We start from the raw sequence: 14,686 nt of genomic DNA, 5'->3' as shown, positions 1-14,686 counted from the left end.
GGTATGTATAGTGGTAGGTGAGGGTGCCCAGAATGGGACCCCATTGCAAAATATTTTTGCTCTCATGAATTGAGATGGGGATTAGGATGGTGCAGTTGCCAACATATTGGCTTCCCAACTAGAGGGCCTGGGTTTGAATCCTGGAGGCAGCAGATATTTTTCTGTGGTATCCCGATCCCTACTTGAGGTGCTATGTGGAGGGCACTCTGAGTGATCATGTCGTCCATTGGATGGGACGTTAAGCCGCAGACCCCTTGTTGCCATACGTGTAAAGTAGGCTATTGCCAAAGCCGGGTTTCTCTCCATCCCTCATCCTTTCCTGTCCATCCGTGATGGTGCAAATGACCTCAACTGTTGTTCGCCTCCCCTAAAAACTACCACTACTATGAATTGAGACTAGAATATTGTACCATTTTTCATTTAATATTTTTTACAGCCAACTTAAGATTTTATGAGGAATAATGATTTCCATTGCTGAGTCACATCAAATAATTTTCACTACCTCGTGAAGTTCAGAAAAGAAGTCCTACTACAGCTCAAGAGCCAATAATGCACCCTATATGTAATCAACCCTCTGCTGCTTGGTGGACCAGTTAATTCGAAAAAAATATTGGAGGTTATACTAACAAAAAATAGTTTTGGGTAATTCACAATTTTTTTAATGGTTAAAGAAATTCATGGTTTCTTATTTTGATAACCGTTGTAAAATAAACGTCTCACTTATTTGATTTTCAGCCCAACACTCAAATTGAGAGGGTCAGCAAAAGTTGTGGTTGGCTATAAACCTAGGATTGCCCTAAACTGAAAACTAGCAGAGGACCAAGGTGAAACGTTAACATGAAGAATGCACCTTCACAATTTATTTTTAGATATAAATCAATACTTCCAAGAACAAATGGTTTCTATGAGCTGCATATTTCATTTATTGAATTAAATTTTATTGCAGCAACAAATTTTAAAAGAGTTCTTTTAGTATATGATGAAGACACCAAACTTGTAAAAGCAAAGATTGGAGAAAAATTAAATTTGTAGTGGCCCAAGATTTTTGTTTAGGAGGGAAAGTATGGTTGAGGTTACATTTCACATGTCCTATTTTAAATTCCATATTTCATGAACCTTCATTAATTACTAATGGTAGGATTACAATTTAATATTTTTAAATTCCAATGAAATAGATTACGAATTGAGCCTGAAGCCAGATAAAATTGTTCCGCTACCCCTTACTAATAATGTGATTATCATTGTAAAGTGAGATGAAATGTTGAATTTATTATATTATTGGATGCTTAAACCTTGAATTATCTTTAAAATTATGCATTCTCATTATGACTCAAGATGGATTCAATTCAGATAGTGGGGCAAAACACTTATCTTAGTCTTAACACTCTCATCCAAATCTTGTCTTTTGGCTGTCACATAAGATTAGATTAGAAGTTAAACCCTACAGGGGTAACTTTGAGTAGGTGGATAGCTGAACTTGAATAGAAAGTATGCTCATTGTATTGTACTCTCCCCATATTTTCAAAATATGATCTTTAGGCAACGAGACCGAAAAAATTTGAGAATAAATCTTAAGTATAAAGATTGTAGAATCTATGAAGTCCATGGTGTGAACTTGTAAGAGATTGTATGATTTTTAGTCATTGATGAAATGAGTGCACATTTGACTATGGCGAGCACATTGAATACCTTCTGTTTGTCTTGGCCAATGAGAAAGGATTGAGAGGTGAAGAAATTCATAGATTATTTTTTGTGACGTGTGATCAAAATGGCATGACTGAAAATAGATATTTCTCCATTTTTTTTTACAGATTATTAATGCTGAATTTGCCATTTCTAAAAGGTCTCCTCATTTGATTTTTGTCTTCTGAATGCTTTGTTCTTATTACAGAGCTTTTATCTAACAGCCTAGAATGTCTATACTTAAGGTAAGTATTTTGGAAAGTGTTTTTAAGTCTCTTCTTTTGGTTAAAGGTTTACTTATGAAGGATGATTTCCTATTCTTTTACTTTGACTGTGCTATCCTCAAAGCTCTTATGAATATATCAATAGCTTCATGTTTTTCTGTATTTAGCTGGGTAGTCGCTAACCAATTGCCAATAAGGTGAGCTAGAAATGCTTTTTCTAATGACTAACACTATGAGTACCAAAATGGGAAATTCCCAGGTTATGGACGTGTTAATTGACTTTAGAAAAGCCAAAATTGATGCTAATCTATGTTTACTCTTTCTTAGCTAGAAATATCTAGCTACAAAATTTTAAGTTTTATTACTTACCATTTATCGAATTGGGAGAGAAGGGTGGTATGATTATTGGAAAATATTTTTATATTGCTTATTATTCTTGTTCCAAGAAATTATAATTCACCTATGCAGTTCACAAACAGATTTTTGGTTACAGTATTTCATAGGTGGAACAACTAAAAAGAGTATTTTTATAACTTAAGGTCATCATGTGCGATGTATTTATCAATTTCACAGGAAAATATTTTGATGAGCATATGGAAAACTTGATCAGCAAATCATCTGTATAAAATTTATTTAGACTTGTGTGAACCAAGTTTTGGAATGATAGATATAAAAATATTTTAACTATAATTTTTCTGCAATTTTTAAAATAAACCCAATGGTTTAGTATTCAAATGAAGACCAAGGCAACAACACTGGAACTTCTTACATTTAAATGATAAATTTACGTAGGTACTTTGTAACAAAATATTTATTTAAAAAAATTATAATTTATGCAATCAAGTTAATGATAAAATACTTATTATCATTTTATTGTCACTACATTCATTTATGTAACCTCAAGGTCACTATCAATATCTGAGCGATCATTTCTTCCTTGAAGCTTTTTAATGACCTATTAAGAAAAATAAAAAAATTAATTTCTTAGTAACTATATTAGGAATTTTACAAATTAAAATGCATGCATCCCTTGAGTGAACGCTTGTAAATTTAATTATACAGAAATCTAATGAATGACTTTGCGATCTATTATTATGCTGTACAGACCTTTTTGAGCCTTGCTATTTCTTTGGTGTCTGCAGTTTTCCTTGCTGTATTTGTTATATGTTTAACTCGTGATGCATACCTGTTTGTATAATGCTTGTTGTGAAAATGTTTCAAATAAGAGCAATATCCTTAAAGATATGTACATTAGAATGTAAATACATCAAGAGTTTTTAGTAATTCCTAATACATATTATTAAAAATACACATACTTTAGAATATATCTCATAACTCTACTTACACCAATGAAGTTAAAGTTTCATCAACTCGGCTTGCAGATGGAGAAACATTTACAAACATCAAGGTTTTAGCATTCCCTCCCAGGCAATCTTGCATCAACATTGTTAATTTGCTGTTCCTGAAAAGTTCATTAGAATTAATGCCAAAAGTATACAATAAATGAGGTAATGCATGTCAACATGATCAAACTGATGTTTGTCATTTAGTATGGAATTAAATTAAGAGAGACTACTTTTATTTGGGGAATTTATTAACTTGTTTTAGAAAAGTATATTTACAATGGAAAAATTTTCATCTCTATAAATACAATTTATCAGCATTTTCTACAATGAAGTGACTCATAATATAAATTATTAACTGGAAATAAGTGAGACCGGCAAGGAAACCATTTGGCAGAGCTAACCATATGTGATATGAGAAAATGTCATGACATCTAATAAAGTTCACCTGATATTATTCAGGGAATTTGTACATCGAGAAATATGGAAATATTTGTTGCATTTACTTCATTGGACACTTGATCAAATATTTATGTATCAGATCAAAGTATTTGGAGGGCTGCTCATGGTTTCCACCAATTTGGAAAACTCAGGAAATTTCACTCTTCTGGATAAGGTAGAGAGTTTTGTGGAGTTCTGGAAAAATGATTATGCGTTGGATGAATTTTATGTAGGAAAGTTCCATTTATGTCATTTAGAGATGCATTCAAGAGGCAATATCAATACATGCCCAAGTATCTCCATCCTTTTTTGCAGCCCTTGCTGTACCTAACACTACATATAGAGAAACTACAGACAATTGTAAAAACTGAGGCAGCAGTTTGTGGCCTGCAGTTTCTTTTCTGGATATATTTTTTTTTAATGCTCTTAGAGTTTCATTATGGTCATTTGAAATGTGTTACCTCTGTATAAATATGTATATAGGTACTCTATTTTGTGTTTTAATATTTTTGACATCTATTTTCATATGTTGGTACCTATTATTTGTGACTACATACATTTTTTTACGGATAAAAAATCTGATTTTCCCATCATAAAAAACAATTCTTAAGTTAATATTCTCACAATATATATCATACTAGTTTTCAACTCTGTGTTATTGTCAAACTAAAATTTATAGAAAAAACAATCAGATTTTTACCAAACAAGAAAGGAGTGGGTGTTTGCCATATGAGGACCGGAGGAAAGAGAAGGATATTAGAGTGGGAGGGCAAGGAGAAGGACATATCGTGTAAGCAGGGTTGACTTGTTTCAGTTCAAGTGGGGAGCAGTGGTGGGAGGGAATCACCAAATAGGCCAAGGTCAGGTATTACAGCAAACTGTCCACAATCTTAGGCTGGGAAGAGATCAAATGTTATTGGATGGAGAAGGGTTGTGGAATACATACTCATTACAAAGTTTCTTTCTTTCTTATCCAATCCATTGTCCACAAGTGAAAATCACAATACTTTCCTCTCTCTTGTTTGATACAAGAACTTGAGCTCTTTAGTCAAACAAGGAAAACCACCAATTTGTGTTGAATAATAATGGATAAAATTCAATATATTTGTAATCAGGGTAGTGGTGGAAGAAAATTTGAGGTGTTGGAGGATGATATAGGAAATGAACTGATGATGACATATGCTTTGGTTCAGATGATCTTTAGACTTATCATGAAATGATCAACCATTGTGGTGTACTGGAAGGGATATTTTTACCTATATGGTATGAAGGTCTGCCCCGTGGCAAGTGCATATATAACATCACCCAGAGCAGATAATGATTTGTTAATGGCACCAGCCTCTCTCAAACGATCATCAGTAGCTCCTGTCCTTGAAGCACGTTCGCTACCAGCAAGATCAAGGAGACTAATCTGTGGAATAATTATATTCAGATTTAAGGTACAGAAAAATCATATCTAAGGATAGGAAATGAACAATTAGGTGCTTAGAGGTTTATTAATTTTGTTTTTTTTATACTTGGAGAACTTCTCATTTTGTCCAGAAGAAAAATAAAAGAATATTGTTAATTTCACTTATTTTTTATTTGATAAATAAAGAATGGCACAATTTCACTCTGGAGTAAATATTAGTTTAAACAATATTAAATACTGAAAATTCATCAATGTGCTCAAAATGAGATATTAAAACTTTGAAAAAGCATTATCAAGAATAAATGAATTTATTGAATTCAGTTTGGGTAATATCAGAGTGAACATGAAAAATGAACAAATCAGTTGTCATTTTATATTTGCATGTTAAAATAATAGTTCAGGTTTATTTGGTTTCCCAAGCTTTACAACTCATCCTTCTTGGCCTTCTCTCTGATAAGGGTTAAAAAAAATGGAATGAAGAAACCATTGATACATAACATGTTTTCAAGGCTCTTTATGTTTTATTCCTCATCAAAGAAGACCATAGAAACTGATAAATGATAATTTCAAGCTTTAAAATATATAACTTTGAAATGTCCAGGAGAAACAAGGTTTTTATGGATTGACTGGTAATATTTTTCAGTAGTTGTTTACCTGTACTAATGTTGGAAAAATATCAAACGTAAATAGAATCAACATTTATTGAATCAGAATATTTCTTCCAAGTTTCTACAGTCCCAACATTTTTCCTAACCAATAGGCATCTCCCCATACCAATGAATATCTCAGCTACAAAGTCTATCCAATAGTGAAATTGCCATTAGTTGTATTCAAATCACTGGTATTAGATCACTCTCTTTCTTGAAATGTCACTCATTTATATACTGTAATTCCTCTCCATGCCCTTTCCACCTTAATCCTTTCTGAATGTCTATCAGAAATACTTAATGACTCACTTGACATAGTATTTACTTATTTTTAGATTTTTTCATAAAATCCACCTTTTTATCCAAAATCTTTAACCTTTATTTAAATCTCACATTAATGACCTAATTTTTCGATAGTTAAATGAGGGGCAAAAATAGTGCTTCTTGGTAATTTATATCAGTTTTAATAGTTTTGTCACACAGAGAGCATGCAACGCTTAGACTTTTAAAAAGGTACACTGGTACCTGAGTTTACTTGTGATGCCAAAGGGATCATTATTGCTCACATTGAAAATTTTCAGATTGGAGCACCACGAGAAAATAAAAGATAAGACACCATCGCAGACAGTCGTGATTTCTTCCTTTGTACTGTTAGGTATAGTAAAATCAAGTCTAAGGACACCCAAATTTTTAATTAATAAAGCCAGATTCAAAGAGTTTCTCAGAGACACCCATCATTGGATAATGCAGATGGGCTTGTTTGTATGTTCATGTATACATGCTAATATACATATATCCATAGTCCCGTATAATTGCATATTTATGCATAAATGGCTAGTGCCCCAGCATCCCCATCTCATACCCTTGCAGCAGCTGACAGGGTATTGTATTGAAGTAAATGTAATCAAACTGCCACTCAATTGAAATATTTTTTTGGGCAGTGAGTGTCATCATCAAATAATTGTTCTCAAACTTCCTACTGTTTTTATGATTTACAGATATGAAAATAGGCCAAAACAGTAATGTTTGGATTTTGATGAAAATTTAATCAGTTTATCTGCTCTAAAATATCATGTTAAAGATAAAATGTTGTACCACTCACAATATGTATTAGCTTTTCAGTTATCATGCCCACAAGAAACCTATCACCCACATATGGATGCAGAGACAGCAGCTTCAGTAAAATGGTCAAAATATGTTTAGGGTACCTGCAAACATTGTTTATTTCCATTTTTTTAAAATTTAGTTGAATAATTAATGCATTTATTTAATTATTTATTACTTTCACCATTTTTGTGAAATCAGTATATTACCTAAAACTATGTATGAAGAAAGTAAAAAGGAGAACAACTTATTGCCTATCACATCATATGTTAGATGTTTATAAAACAATAAAAATATTGGTAGTTAAAGGATTCTCCCGTTTGCCATGAAGAATAAATTCAGACTTCCATAAAATTATCCTTGTCCTGCATGATGGCCAGTAATGTCGCATAAGTTAATCAACTGGCCATGCAGTCACATTAAAAACATAGCCTTCATAATTGAATTACTAGAATCAGCCATCATTTTTTAAGTCTAAACAATGGAATATGTATATTGAGAATAATTTAACTATTAATAAACTATAATGTACTCACTGTGAGCTGTGTGGATACTAGTTGACTTGATTTGCTAAATATTTTTTAAATTAAGTAAATTTTTCATATATGTCTACCCGCATGAAATTGTAAATTTTATCATACCTTGCCCCTTGAAACTGATCCTGTGACTGAACATGTGGCCTGAATACTGAGAGCAATCAGCAAATGGGATCGAGATGATACAGCATTCATTCCAGTTGATGCCGTTCTTCGATGAGCTACAGCTTGTTGAACTAGGGAACATAAGCAATTTGCATTGCTGACATTAACACGTTTGGCCCCTCGGACCCAAACTTCTCCACCAACCTCTCCACCACTACGACATATCTCTAGTTGCTCTGTCTTCTTGCCATGGAACAGGGAAAACATAACAATCAGTGAAATCTCAGTTAAAATATTTATTGTGACATCATATTTTTCACTAATTTTACTTTGAGGAAATTGATTATCCTTCAAATTTTGTGGTACTTTATACCCAGCAACTATGCACTTATGAAAAAATCTAATTTAAGCAAACTGTGAGAATTTTACAGCAAAAAAGTAGCTCACTTTAGAAGATGATTTGAATCTGGATCCCTCAATTTATGGCCAAAGGCTTTTGTCTGTTAAAAGCAACTAAAACCCTTGCCTCGAAACTCTAAGGAATTTTAAGTGGAAGAGAAAACCTTAGTAGCTTGGATTCAGGTTAAATACCTATTTAGATACTATTTAATTATGGCTGGAAAAATCCCAGGATCCAAGTTTGAATTATGGTCAAGGCTAATGATTTTTTTTACTGAGAAGTTCACACAACTTATGTGCACATCAGTGAGAACTCTGAAAAAGTTACTGATGCAGAATTTTATATAGTTTTTTGAGGAATCAATATCATATTCTAAACAAATTATTTATAAGGTATCACTTAAATGAAAGAAATTTGAGAAACTTTATTGTGTAATTCCTTACCTCTCCTGATCCATCAGTCCTTAAAAGGTCTATAAGCCTCTCATTATATAGTTCCAAAATGGATACTGAGACAATTAGCTCTCTATTGATTGTAGGCCTTGAGTTTAAACTGTTCCCACCTGACGACTTGCCACTAGACAGTTCAAAGAGAAGCGAAAATGTTCTTGGGGCTAATCCAAATGTTCCTTCGGTCCCTCCTCCTAGTATTGTATGCGTTTTCCCACTTCCAGTTTGTCCATAGGCACATATACATACATTATAGCCATCCAGAGCACATTCTACTAAATCCTGAAAATTTGGATGATTGATGAATGTACACAAAAAATGTAACTGTAAATTAGTCTAAAGATTCCATGATACATAGTTGAATATTAGATGAGATCTTATGTTCCAAAGACTTTACTATCTCTTGTTTTTCAAAACTTTTTTACATGTTTTATTGCGCTGATAGAATAATATTCTATATATTGTTAACAAAACTCAATTTTATTTCATTTGGCAAAATTATTGCTCTAGTAGTTTATCAAGAAGTTTCAAGGATTTCACATCAAAATGCCTAATGGTATTCATATTTTGTGTTGTAATTTGAAAGAACAGAATAGTTTAGTATATTTAAAAAAATGCTTTTGTCTTTTTTATAAAGAATAACATTTTTTAAGTAATTTGTCCAGGTCAGAAAACAAAATTATTTTACTCACTCCAATGAATCTTAATAATTATGTATTACACTTTACTATCATAATATTCAAATAATAAGGTGAATGAGCAGGTACCTTGATGCTTAGCCTATCAGTACCACTAAAGTTGCCAAGAACACTAGACCTTTATGAAAACTATTTTCCCATATATTATACTAATTTGATGCACAATTTTCAGATTTATGGGTTATTATTTTTTATTAATACTCTCAACGAGAATTTATAAACATTCTTACCCTTGCTTCTTGAAAGACTTCATCTTGAGTAGCTTCTGGAGGAAAAACTCTATCAAAGTTAAATTCTTTCAGTGAATTTCCTTCTTTTCTCCCACTTGAACTGATTGAACTAGATGTGCCTGCATCCAGGTGAACAAATGCAGTATATCGGTTTGGCCCAACTTCAACTGCTAGTGTTTCTGGTTGGCCATTTTCCATTAATTCTAATGGACGTATTCTACAATAAACTCTTACTCTACCTTTCATTTCTTCAAGCTACAATGTCAAGAATAAGAATTTAGATTATTGAAAGCATGAAATAACATTCAATAAAAATCAAAAGAACAAGAAAAGTCAACTGGAAAAATTCTTGCTAATTCCAAACAATGTAACATGTTCCATACATGTATGAAACATGCCTTTTAGGAATCAATGAACATCAGTTTCAATGTGATTTGGATCTAATCATGGTATTAGTTGGGGAATATTATCCTTTTACTCTAGATATGCATCCCCAGAATGTCATTGTCTATTGACAAATGATTTTTTGAATAAATTTAAGCAGGTAATAATTATAGGTACAGACATCATTAAGCTGCAAAATGAATAAGCGGTGAATCTTATGTGAAAACACTATGGTAAAGTCATTATTGAGAATTGACAAAAAAGGTAGGAAAGCACATAAAACTCCATGAAGATAGTGGATCATTATCAAAAATGCGCTTACTTTGCTTTGAAGACCCAATCTTAGGCCCCTTTCTTCTGTGGCCTGCATCTCAGCATTAGACACTCTATCTTTTAGCTCTTGGAATGCTTTTTCCATTTCTGACATCTTACTCATAATTTTTATTTTTTCTGATAGCACTGTTTTTAATTCAGATTCAGCTGCTTCTCTGTGCTTAATAGCAACTGTTTCATTTAGCTGTAACTTATGTAATAATTCTGCCTTTTCTTTATTTAGCTCAGATATATTAGTATTTGCTTGTTCTAATTTAAGTCTGCATTCTTGAATAGCTTCTTTCAAAGCTCTGCACTCCTCTAACTTTTCTTGAAGTCTCTCATTATTATTTTCTTTAGGCAGAGCAGCAATTTTCATGCTTTTTTGTTCCATTGATTTACTTAATTCCTCCTCTAGGCTTTTAATTTTTAGCTCAGCATCATCAAGTTTCATTTGCAATTTCACAAGTGCCTCATTGAGGAAGTTTTGCTTTTCCTGGCGATTTTGATGAGTTACCTAGTGAAAAATATTGTATTTATTGATGAATATTATTTTATTTTTTCAAATCCCATTTTATATGAAATGCCAGACACATATGGGAGCATGTTCCAAGACTTACAATGTTTTTTTGAAACCAGGTTTTGAAATAAAAATATTTTAGTGGAAGTGGATACAGAGTTAGTTTTAGGTGCTCAGTAGTTTCATAAGAATGCATGCACTCTTTATGCACAAAAATGAAATATAGCAAATAAGAATACAGAAAAAATATAGGTAGTTCCTCAATGTTAAAGGAGAAATTATGATGTATTTCTTATAACTCCTAACTTATGAAAGCTACTAATTTTAAAATATTTATTTTTTAACCTAATTATTTTTTAAGAATTTGGGGTCTATTTATACAAATAATGGAAAATGAGGTTATTTGAAGTAAATCCCAGTCCCTAAATTAATCATAATAAAGTAGTTACATTCTAATATTTACTTCTATTGATAAGTTAATAGAATACATGTACACTAGTGGCATTAGGAGGAAATGATTTAAATTTATTTTCTAAATATTTCAAATGCATTCATTGTCAAATTAAGCTCTTAAAAAGATCCCTGGAACTAAAATGAAATCAGAGCTACTAAGAAAAGCTTTTTTTAAGGGGCTTTAAAATTTTGGAGAACTTGAGAAATTTGTGAAGGAGATGAATGTATGCATTATTTTGAAAATTGACGTCCCTTCTACTTTCATTATTATTTTCTGCTCGTTAACCATTTAGTAATCTCCAGTCCCCACCACACAAGATTTTAGAAAATCTTTGATCCAATGAATGAACTCCCAAAACCAGTATTAATTTATGAAAGAAACTCAGCTTTAAATCAGTTCCATAAAGGTATACTATATTGTAAATGAATTTATTGTATAATTCCTTATGTATTTCCATGATGTGATATTTTATGGTAACATACTATGATCAAAAGAAAGTGGCATTTCTCAACTGATCAACAGGGAGCATCAGTTGGGATACCCACCACCCTGGCAGCATTGAGTGACAGCTGGATATTTGTGTTGAGATTGGGTAAAAAATTTAGGTCTATGCAAGGTGAGATGGAAGGATAGCAGGGATTACTGGAGCGATAATTATAGAGTAATATACAGCAGCAGGGACGAGAGTCAACAAGGGGTAGTCATTATATTAAATAAGCAGGTATACATGGAAAATGCCAGGTGACTCAAAAAGATATTAGTTAGATTATATTTTAATTAGGTACAGGTTTAGGAAGAGTGCGATCAATTCGCACAGCTTTACAGGAGCGGATGCGGACTCTGACCACAATTTAGTTGTTATGAAATGTAGCGTACGTTTCAAAAAGATAAGGCAGGGGTGGCGGGTTAGGAAATTGAATGTAGAAGCAATAAATGGATTGACAAGGAAGGAGTACCAACAGGCTGTAAAGAAAACCATGGAGGATGGTAAAGAGCTGAGTACTATTGAAGAAAAATGGGAATGTATCTAGAAAGGGATAGCTAGGGAAAGGGTATTAAGGGAGATGAAACTAAACAAGGCTGTGGGGGTGGATAACATTCCAGTGGAACTACTAAAAGGTTTAGGAAAATATTGGAGGAAGAGGCTATATGGGCTGATTCGTAGTATCTATGAGGAAGGAATCTGGCCGGAAGTCTTTATGAGATCAGTGTTATTTCCTATTCCGAAAAAGGTAAAGGCTACATCATGTGAGGACTACAGGACAATAAGTATGATATCCCACCCAGCTAAGTTTTTCTCAGGATCATCAACTAAAGGATAGAGAGTAGGGCAAATGATTACTTAAGAGATGATGAGTTTGGGTTTAGGAAGAGGAGAGGTACTCTTGATGCCATTGCAGTAATGAGATTACTAATCAAGAGGAATATACAATACAATCAGAACATATATTCCTGTTTTGCAGATTTTGAAAAAGCATTTTATAGAGTGAATTGGGAAAACTAATGAGTACATTGAAGAAAATAGGAATAGATTGGAGGGATAGGAGGCTAATCCGCAACCTGTACATGTCTCAGACTGCTCAGGTGCGAGTCGATGGGGAGTACGGACGGGCAGTGTTAGGAAGAGGTGTAAGATAAGGGTTGCCCATTATCACCGTTGCTGTTTAACTTATATGTGGAGGATATGATTAAAGAAGTATGGGAAGATCTGGAGGTAGGAATGAAAGTTGGTGGGGAAATCATAAAATCAGTTAGGTTTGCTGATGACCAAGCTTTAGTTTGTCAGTCAGCCAAGGGGCTGCAAGCATTGCTGAGTGAATTGGAAATTTAGTGCTAGAGATATGGGATGAAAATCAATGTTAATAAAACAAAGGTTATGCAATTTTCTAGAAAGAAAAAGGCTAAGCTAAACATTAAAATAGGAGGGCAAAAACTAAAGCAGGTAGAAAAGTTTACGTGCATCAGAAGTGTTTTGGACCAACATGGTCAAAGTAATTGGGACGTAAGGAGAAGAATTGCACTGGGCAAAGAGGCTTTCACAAGGAGGAGGGAGCTGATGACAGGGACGTTGGATAAGGATGTTAAGAAAAGACTCGTAAAACTTTGATATGGAGCGTAGCTATGTACGGCACGGAAACGTAGTCATTGAAGCAGGAGGATAGACGTAGACTGGAGGCTTTTGAAATGTGGGTGTGGAGAAGAATGGAGAAGGTGATATGGACTGTGAAGAAAATGAATGAGGAAGTACTTAGTATGGTGGGTGAAGAGAGGGGTTTGTTGGGAGAAATCCTATGGAGGCAGGAAAAATGGATAAAGGGCGTATTGACTGGTAATGGGATGCTGAAAACTGTAGTAGAGGGGAGAATGTTAAGCAAGCAGGGAAAGGGCAGGAACAGGATAGGGATGTTGGACAGGATGAAAGAGGAAGGAAGTACTCAGAGATGAAGAGGGACCTGATGTAGACTAGGTTGCTGGATTGTGTCTTGTTAGGAATCACAAAATATTTATTTAGCAGTTGTGCCCATCCAAAAACCTACCTTAAATGGTAGATTACCTTATAATAATTGGGTAAATGACTGATAGTCATTATAAGTAGTTATTTCCTGAAGGTAGGCCATAGATAAAATAGAAACACCCTAAATCATTAAAAAAACTATTGATTAACCTTGATCAGGATGTTTTACCAACCAAACAATTTTTGTACCAGTAGTACATGGAAGAGAGCTTGACTGAAGTACCTGCAAGAACTTGGGTATTTATTGTTATTTTTTCAAGTTTTCATCGCAAAATGGGTTCTTTTCAGATAAAAATAGCATTTATAATTGATGTTGATGTAATAAAAATTTACCTTGTATGTGGATTTTCTTTTCAGTCTATTTCTTAGTGGAGTTTGACGGACTTCAGCATCTTGTGTCTTCTTATCACTGTCGTTTTGAGGAGGTTGATGAGATGTAGGGTTTACCACTGCAACTACCGATGAAGGATGGTCACTTTGAGTATCGGTGGCTTTCAGAGGACTTGCTGCATGTGCATTCCTTTGCTGTAAAAGTCTCTTATTTGTGCTTGATAAAGGGGTAGGCACAATTTCTTTTAACTTTTCTTGCTCTGCAAGTCCTTTCAATATTGGGCAACATGAGGCACAAGCTTGAGAACACACTTTCCGTGGAGAAATAAATGTTCGCTCTTTTTCACAGCCCTTTTCACCAGTTTTTGAGCTTTTACACCTAGAAAATGAATAAAGATTCAACTTAAAAATTTAATAGCAGGTGAAAAGTGAATTTCTATAACTCTTTTTTGATTCAAAATATTGAAAGCCAAATTTTGAAAATTAGGATGGAAGTGACCCTCCTACAAGCGCTGAAGAGATCAACTTTGATGCACCATTAATATGAGTCGTTACTGAAAAAATTTTATCGTAGATATTTAGTTTAAATCAGTGCAAATAATGCACGAATTCCATCAAACATTTAAAAATGACAAAAAATCTAACTCTGTCTCAATGACATATGCAATATTAAATTTTATCATGAGCATTTACCTTTGGGTATTTCCTTGGACTATTGGCCTCATAGCTGCTAAAGTAGGAGTTTCCGAACTTTTGGTGTCATCAGTGTTTTCAGAAATTTGAGGGGTGGAAACAGTTAAGAGTCTGCTGTCATCAATTGTCATGGTAGCATCAAGCGAATCAATCTCTTCTGTTGGAAGTTCTTCCAGAGAATCTGAAAAATTATGAATTATGTATTCA

The 14,686-nt window shown here is 33.4% G+C and overlaps 1 protein-coding gene across 3 annotated transcripts in view; it reads right to left on the bottom strand.

Moving 5' to 3' along the window:
* Positions 1–2,712: 2,712 nt before the first annotated feature.
* The window catches only part of LOC139701279 (uncharacterized), a 51,140-nt gene continuing 39,166 nt past the window's right edge, over positions 2,713–14,686 (bottom strand). For 2 of the 3 annotated variants that reach the window (XM_071599759.1, XM_071582449.1), the window contains 10 exons: positions 14,480–14,660; positions 13,790–14,165; positions 9,978–10,484; positions 9,272–9,526; positions 8,338–8,625; positions 7,495–7,737; positions 4,948–5,102; positions 3,253–3,369; positions 3,015–3,093; positions 2,713–2,862 (listed from right to left, as the gene is read on the bottom strand). In XM_071599759.1, the coding sequence (XP_071455860.1) occupies positions 2,797–2,862; positions 3,015–3,093; positions 3,253–3,369; positions 4,948–5,102; positions 7,495–7,737; positions 8,338–8,625; positions 9,272–9,526; positions 9,978–10,484; positions 13,790–14,165; positions 14,480–14,660 (2,267 nt within the window). In that variant the 3' untranslated portion in view covers positions 2,713–2,796. The remainder of the gene's footprint in view (positions 2,863–3,014; positions 3,094–3,252; positions 3,370–4,947; positions 5,103–7,494; positions 7,738–8,337; positions 8,626–9,271; positions 9,527–9,977; positions 10,485–13,789; positions 14,166–14,479; positions 14,661–14,686) is intronic. The other variant, XM_071599765.1, reaches the window with a different exon arrangement.

This window comes from Hetaerina americana, unplaced genomic scaffold (genome assembly GCF_022747635.1).
Source record: "Hetaerina americana unplaced genomic scaffold, ioHetAmer1.1.p SCAF_1, whole genome shotgun sequence".
Taxonomy (NCBI): Eukaryota; Metazoa; Arthropoda; class Insecta; order Odonata; family Calopterygidae; genus Hetaerina; species Hetaerina americana.
The sequence above is the reverse complement of the archived record's forward strand: the minus strand, read 5'-3'. Positions and strand labels throughout refer to the sequence as shown.